At 35.9% G+C, this 8,370-nt stretch overlaps 1 protein-coding gene across 1 annotated transcript in view; it reads right to left on the reverse strand.

The window, feature by feature from the left end:
• Positions 1 to 8,370, reverse strand: part of dcc (DCC netrin 1 receptor) — a 187,354-nt gene that overhangs the window by 96,960 nt on the left and 82,024 nt on the right. Inside the window, exon 5 of the mRNA XM_016484514.1 lies at positions 7,562 to 7,698. Coding sequence (XP_016340000.1) covers positions 7,562 to 7,698 — 137 coding nt within the window. The remainder of the gene's footprint in view (positions 1 to 7,561; positions 7,699 to 8,370) is intronic.

An 8,370-nucleotide genomic window follows, 5' to 3' on the forward strand; every position in this document is an offset into this window, starting at 1 on the left:
TGTATGTGCGTGTAATAATGTGTGTGTGTGTGTGTGTGTCTCAGGAGGGAGTCAGTGACAGTCTGTCGCGCCGCTGCTGACATTTAAACCGTCCGTGGTTCCCAGCGATGTGTGTGTGTGTGTGTGTCTTCTGTAAGTGTATGTCGGGGCCCATCAGCTCTCAGAAGGAGCTGCAAACACATCGGCAGGGAAACCGGTTTTTATGACAATAAAACCTCATTTCAATTTGTATTCTCAAACAATAACACATAATTTATGAATCTACAGACAGAGAGGACAGCACACACAGAAATCACCAATAATCCTCTACTCATGGGCATTAGGATTACACACACACACACACACACACACACACACACACTGTGTTTCGTGTATGTTAATGTGCTGTGACATGTCTGAGTGTGAAGCATCTCTGTGAGCCCTGCAGATCAGAATTACATTAATATTAACAATAATACTGCAACAATATATACAAAAAAAATTCAAAATATATTATATTGTGTGTGTTAAACCTGTAATATTTCCATAAATGCTGTTGAAGGATCTGATCTACAGGTGTGTGTGTGTGTGTGTGTGTGTGATGTTCATCATAACATCATCTAAACACAGTGTATCTTCAGTGTCTGTGATCATTTCTACTGTAATCTGTATCATCTGTAAACACTCCCAGCATCACGTGTGTGTGACTGAAGCTGTGATCCCAGCTGATAATAAACCTGCAGATGAAATGAAGGAGCGCTGTCTGACGGCGGGACCGATCCGCCGCTGGTTTGACTGGCTGTCGTGTGTTTTTGGATTCTCTGAATGAGCACAGCGTGAAGCTCATCAATGCTGACCTCGTCACAGACCATATTCTGACGGGAAAATCACTGCATGAGCATGCAAAACACACTAACATGATCAATATCAGCCATACATGACCTGAAACACGCAACATCAGACCGCTCACGTGATCTCAGATCATTAACCGGACCGTTAAAGAGGCTAATGAGAGTCATTAGGATTGAAAATAACAAACATTCATTATCTGAAACACTTATTCTCATCCTGAATGCACTGCTGATTCCTTCACATGCTCCCTAGTTAGGCTGCACACTAGACTCCATAGTGTAGATGGCTCAGTAGAAACTGAAGCTGATTTCATTCAGTCATCATAATCATGTTGATTTACACTGAACGGGTCGTTTGTGTGGTTAATCCGGTTAAGCGGGTCAGGGTTTTGTTCCTGTAATCTCAATCCCGGTCCATCAGTGTTTGCTAGAGTAGCTGGATTTCCCAAACCTTCGGTTAATCTCGTTTCACAGTATTAACAACCACAATCCCATTTCAATCACTAGACTCAGTGCACACTTGCTAGTGCACACTAGAAATAACAACATGTGATACATTCAGTACTAATTAGTTTAGTCATCTAGGAGTATTAACCTGCACATTCACACAGTATAAGAGCCTCGGAAACACTGGAGTCTCGTGTTAAAGTTTTTTAACAAAGTCTCTTCTGCTCACCAAGGCTGCATTTATTTGATCAAAATACAGTAAAAAATAGCAAAATATTATTAAAATGCAAAACAGCTGTTTTCTATGTGAATATCTGTTAAACTGTAATGTATTTCTGTGATGCGCAGCTGTATTTTCAGCATCATTACTCCAGTCTTCAGTGTCACATGATCTTCAGAAATCATTCTAATATGCTGATTTGCTGCTCAAGAAACATTTCTGATTATTATCAATGTTGAATTCAATGTATAATTTTGTGGAAAAAGATACATTTATAATTTTATTCATCAAGGATGCATTAAGTTGATCAAAAGTGACAGTAAAGAAATTTATAATGTTACAAAAGATTTCTGTTTCAAATAAATGCTGTTCTTTTGAACTTTCTGTTCATCTGTGAATCCTGAAAAATAAAATGTGTCAGTTTCCACAAAAATATTGTGCAGCACAACTGTTTTCAACATTGATAATAATCAGAAATGTTTCTCGAGCAGCAAATCAGCATATTAGAATGATTTCTGAAAGATCATGTGACACTGAAGACTGGAGTAATGATGCTGAAAATACAGCTTTGATCACAGAAATACATTACAGTTTAACAGAGATTCACATAGAAAACAGCTGTTTTACATAGGAATAATATTTCATAATATCACTGCTATATTTGAATTGTGATAATCAGTGCTGAAAGCAGTAGGAGGAGAGTGCAGTAATAATCACATTTGTGTTTGTAAAGGGCATGAAGTGTTTGTGCTGTATGGTTAGTATTATTATGTGAGCTGGTTAAAGCAGAGAGCAGCTATCAACTAACTGACTCTTAGAGGCTTATGTCACTGCTACTTATACACTGATTGTGTTTCCTCCTCTTTCCCAGTCAACCATGAGTGAACTGATTGGCAGCAAAAACACACCGGGCAGTCCAGCAGTGTGCCTCATTATCTGCTGCTGAAGCCCTGGACACACACACACTCTCACACACACACACACACACACACACTGGACACTCTCACACACACACACACACACTGGACACTCACACACACACACACACTATGCTGAGTGTTGTGTCAGCGCTGGCTTCAGGCCAGAATCCCACTAAACGGACTGCACTGAACTGCCAGTCAAACCAGTAGAGACACATTCACATGCAGACAGAGCACAACACACGTCACACACACACACCGGTGAGATCACTACAGCACAGAGACGAGACACTCACACTCGCTAAAACAGCCTTACAGTAACACTAATGCAACCTTCATTCAGAGTTCACATAAACAGTACTTGTACATCATTCATGGTCATGGAATGTTTTTCTGAAACATTTTAGCTCGACGTGTCTAACATTGTAACTGCTTGTTTCAGAACGTTCAGAGAACATTAAAGTAACGTTCCTTTAATACTTACAAAATGATCAAATGAAATGTTCCCTTAACAGTTGTATAATCAATAAAAAAAATGAATAAAACATTTATAATCACATCGGACTCTCTTTATTTCTTCAAAAGAACATAAAAGAAGAATGTTTGGAACCAAACAACATCTTTTGTGAATCACAGAAGAAAGAAAGTCACAACGTAAGGGTGAGTAAATGATGACAGAATGATCTTTTTTGGGTGAAATATCTATTGAATTCTCTGGTTTAGCCAAAATAAGCATAGCTGCAATATGTTTCTAAGTCCAATTTCCAACAAAATAACTGTTAGTGTGATCTATATTGACTCCTGTTGTGATTTAAAAGCATCGTTCACCCAAAAATCCCCATTCTGTCATCATTTTCATGCCAAAGACACTCTTCGTTCTTCTGTGGAATATAAAAGATGATATTTTGAACAATGTTTGGAACCAAACAACACTGGAACACACCGACTTTCACCATATGGACAAAAACACTGGAACATTTCTCCTTTAGTGATTCACAGAAGAACAAGTCATAAAGGTTTGAACAACATGAGGGTTGAGGGAGCAAATGATGAACTGTACCTTTAAGAGGCAAGAGATGTCAAATCCATGCTGTTTGTAAAGTTTCAGAGTGTTTGGTTGAAGGGTTCGGGTTTGTTTCACATGATCACAGACGCTGAAAACAATAAATGCTCGTTAAATGAAAGCTGTGCATTCAGGAATCCTCGTTTCTCATCCTCTCAGCTTTCTATCCATGCAAACCTATATCTGTGCAAAAGCAGCGACAAACTCATGATTAAAAAATGATCTCCGCCAGCAAACACTCATCACACTCATGCATTTTAATCAAAAACCAGATTTAAACATTGTCTAATGAATGCGAGCCGTGTTTGGCCTGTGCATTCAATGCATCTGATTACATAACGAGAAGAGATGACGTCTAACGAAATGCCTTTAACGCATCATTGCATTCAATAAACGCTGATATTTGTATTGAGTGTCTCACTGATCGTCATCTCAGGAGAACAGACAAAAAACTCTAAAACACCAAAACATATGCACAGAATATTCCACTGCAAGCGCGGCGGAGGAGCCAATTAAAAGTGCTGGAAAGTTTCTGACCACCACACTTAGGCTTAATTAAAGGATTCGCAGGTGTCGTGTGAAATAATTGCTGTACGTTTCTGTTTCCTACACTCCATCTGTTCTCTCACGCACACAGAATGCTCTCGGTTCGAGGGCGCTTATTATAAATAATAAAATGAAATATTTGAATGAAATGAAATACAAATGTATATAGGAAGGTTTTCTTCAGCATTCACATAAGGTTGCAAAATTTAAAGCACAACATGATTTTTTTAATTATTATTCATTAACTTTTTAAAAAACTAATACACTTATTATTACTTATTAACTTTTTGCATAGAGGGAAAAAATCGCTGAATATGAAAATAATTAAAAATGTAAAAACATTACATTAAATTATATGCCTCTATGATATGTATATGTATGCATAATGTATGACAACTAAAGGTTACACTTTATTTTAAGGTGTCCTTGTTACAGTGTAATTACACATTTAAGTACTGAGTAATATTAATGAACTACATGCACTTACTGTATGGTTAGGGTTAGGATTAGGGTTTGGTTCAGGGTTACTTGCATGTAATTATGCATAATTTATTGCTATTATAATAGTAAATACATGTAACGTGTCACAAGGACAGCTTAAAATAAAGTTACCCAACTAAACAATATGTTATTTTAAAATACTATTCAGATTCTTTTGTTCAAAGTAACCATCCAAAGAGGATTTAAATTGATATGAATGTAAAATTGTTAAAACAGTATCAATTTAATTGCTAGTTGTTTTAGTAACTTTTCGGTTGTGTTTGGAGTTCATCGTCTTCTCCGTGACAGGCCGTGTTGCTATTGTTAACTAAAACTAAAATTGAGTTTGATAATTGAAATAAAGCTGAAATAAAATAAAATATTGAGTGAAAAAAAAAGTTAATTAAAATTAGAATTTTTGCCTTGGCGACTAACTGAAAATAAGTTTAAGCTGAAGTACAAAAACTACTAACTACAAAAATAAACGCATACATATATGGGTCAAAGACGTTAAGATGTCCGCATCAAAAGAAATTTACAAAAGTGATTTTATGTCCATAGAAAGCACATTAGATGTAAGTAAAGTGTCGACTTTTAAGGTTTTAAAATAGTTTTTGGAGGATAAAATGTTACAATTTGATTGAAATAATGTTACATTGTCACACAATATTTATGTAAAAATTCAAACAACATGCTCATTCTGACTTGTACATATTAAAATATATATGAAAGAATGAGTGAGCATATTACATTTTATTTGGGTTTTAAATGAGTAAAAATTCTTACTGACAAATGGGCAAAACCTAGGATAGTGGCAAATTTAAAAAATGTAAAATTACAGCTAATTAGTATTTGGGGTGAAAGTAATTAGTCTTTTAATATGTCATAAATTGATTTTTGTTGTAAATATGCCTGGCAAGATTATTACACTGAATGACATTTTAGTGGGTCTCTCCTGTAAATCAGGGGAAAATGTATGATATTTATTTTTTGCTCAGAAACACAAAAACAAAAATACAATTAGATTAAACAGAAAACTTTTTAATTTTGGGGGGGAAACAACAACAATTTAAAGCAGTATTACACTTATTGTTTTTATGCTTAAACCCTTTCTCTTCTTTGACCCACATACATAAAAACTCCAACACTGAATGCACACGTGTGTCTAAAAGCAGACCATCTGAGCTGCTCTCCTCCACATTCATCTTTGTTTCTGCTGAAGGAGTCTCCAGAGCACTGTTGCTCTCCTCTCACACGCCTGCTTTATTTGATTTACAGGCCGGAATAATAATAATACAGCCGCCACTGGATGTCAAATATCCTGCAGTGCTTCTATAATTGGATTAAAGGCCAGAAACTCTCTGTTCAACATGAACACCTGAGATGAGTCAAATCCACCGCATGAGAGAGAGCTGATGGAAACAGTGCTGATCGGGTTTAGTTGGTCTGGTTAGGGGGTTAAAGCACTGGTAACTAACACACAAGCTGGAGGGGTTTACTAACACTTTGTGCATCAATCAATCAATCAATCATAAACTGAACACAAACACTGAAACCTGAGCTGATTTACGAACAGCCAATCAGATCTGAGGAACAGAACTAACTGTTGAATAATGTATCACAGGTGTTTACCAGCGTCCAATCAGAACACAGAATCTGAACCTCTGCTTTGATGAACTAAACATCTACAAAAGCACAGAAAGCTGTGAAAATCTCACGTAATAAGAGCTGATTATGAACAGAGAGAATTTACATGGAGGGCAAAATAAAAACATTTCAAAGAGCTAATGATCAAACGGAGAATCTCACAAAGGAAGATGAAACTCATGGAAATGAGAATCAGATCAACAAACGAGCGAGTTTCTCACCAAAGGTTCTCCAGAAGTTTCTTGGAAATCTCTTTAATCCCACACAAACTCAAACTCCTGCATTCAGAACAACACATGAATATTAACGTGTTCATCCACACGGACTGGAGCTAAAGAGACTCGAACTGACTGGATTAATTAATTCATTTATTCCTCATATATTTATTTAGGCTTAGTACTATTTTGAACAATGTCGGAAACTCTGTATTATGAGCACTTCTCGTGTTTATTAGCCTCTTTATGATGAATCGCTTGCTGTATTCCTCACTTGCGAGTCACTTTGGATAAAAGAGTTTGGTAAATAAACAAATATAAACGTAACCATAACACCATATCAGCATCAAAGGGTATATTCATGGCAAACTCACAACAACATTTCAATTAATCGTGCGCAAAAATGTAACTATTATCTCAACAAACAAAAAAACAAAAATATTAGAAAGAAATAAATAATTTGTAGATTATTGCTGCTGCTGCAATACAGTTCTGTGAGTATTTAAGACATGCTGCTGCTGCACAAATAGCATATATAATAACCCGTAGCAGATCTATACAGGTGGAGCTGGGGAGGTGGAGGGTTTCAGAGGAACTCTCAAAGCATGCTGCAAAATGCTCAATTGGATGCTAACCAGACATTTAAATGTAAAGCTGCAAGTAAATGCAGACAGAATGATCACATTTTTGTCCCTGGAGCACAAAAGCAGTCATAAGTCGCTGGGGTATATTTGTAGCAATAGCCAACAATACATTGCATGGGTCAAAATTATCAATTTTTCTTTTATGCCAAAAATCATTAGGATATTAAGTAAAGATCATGTTCCATGAAGATATTTTGTAAATTTCCTACCGTAAATATATCAAAACTTAATTTTTGATTAGTAATATGCATTGCTAAGAACTTCATTTGAACAACTTTAAAGATGATTTTCTCAATATTTAGATTTTTTTGCACCCTCAGATTCCAGATTTTCAAATAGTTGTATCTCAGCCAAATATTGTCCTATCCTAACAAACCATACATCAATGGAAAGATTATTTATTCAGCTTTCAGATGATGTATACATCTCAATTTCGAAAAATTGACACTTAAGACTGGTTTTGTGCTCCAGGGTCACATATATCTGTTTTACAGCAGTGAGTGTGTGTCTTCTGTGGATCTGAGGGTTATTAACGAGGAATAAACTCACCGAGCACGGAGAGCTCGCAGGGCGCGGAGATGTTCTGCTGTTTGTTGTGAGCGACGCAGGTGTATGTTCCCGAGTCGTCATCTGTGACGCTGCTGATCAGAAGGTTGCTGGCGCTCAGGAGAGAGTATTTCTTTGATCTGATGGAGAAGCAGACACAGAAACACCATCAGACTCGACAGACGCAGCAGAGATGAAGAGAAAATAGAGTCGCTGCTCTCGTCTGACAATAACAGAAGATTATTAACATACAGATCAGCTGATGTTAGAGTTTAGTGATCAAATACACTACAGAACCATTCAAAAGGTCCATACGGAAATGTAATATATGACATATATCTCCCCAAATCAAGAGTGATATTACCATATATACATTCTCTTTCAACAGTGAAAATTGTTCATATGTTAAGGATGTTTGTATTATATGTAGCAACCATATGTCAACAATATATTATAATAACTTATGCATGTTTATTAAAACAACATATATACAAACAATCTGAATGTTTACATGTTTTTGTAATAGATTTTTAAAATATTTAACAATTATTAGCTATATAATATTAGCCTCTATTGACGGTTTTAAAATGGATATACATGTACATGACATTTATGTCCAAAAATGTGTTACACATACATATTTGCATGGGCTAGATATATATGTGTTAACACATAAAACGGTTCCAAATTCTAATAGGTTTCATATATGTTTTACATCATATGACAATATATGTTTATATATGGAAATGTAATATATGCACATTTAAGGGGCAGAACATTTCCGGTATACTTTCTTTAAGTTCCAGAAAATT

This window comes from Sinocyclocheilus anshuiensis, unplaced genomic scaffold (genome assembly GCF_001515605.1).
Source record: "Sinocyclocheilus anshuiensis isolate Anshui unplaced genomic scaffold, SAMN03320099.WGS_v1.1 scaffold745, whole genome shotgun sequence".
In the NCBI taxonomy this organism is placed as follows: Eukaryota; Metazoa; Chordata; class Actinopteri; order Cypriniformes; family Cyprinidae; genus Sinocyclocheilus; species Sinocyclocheilus anshuiensis.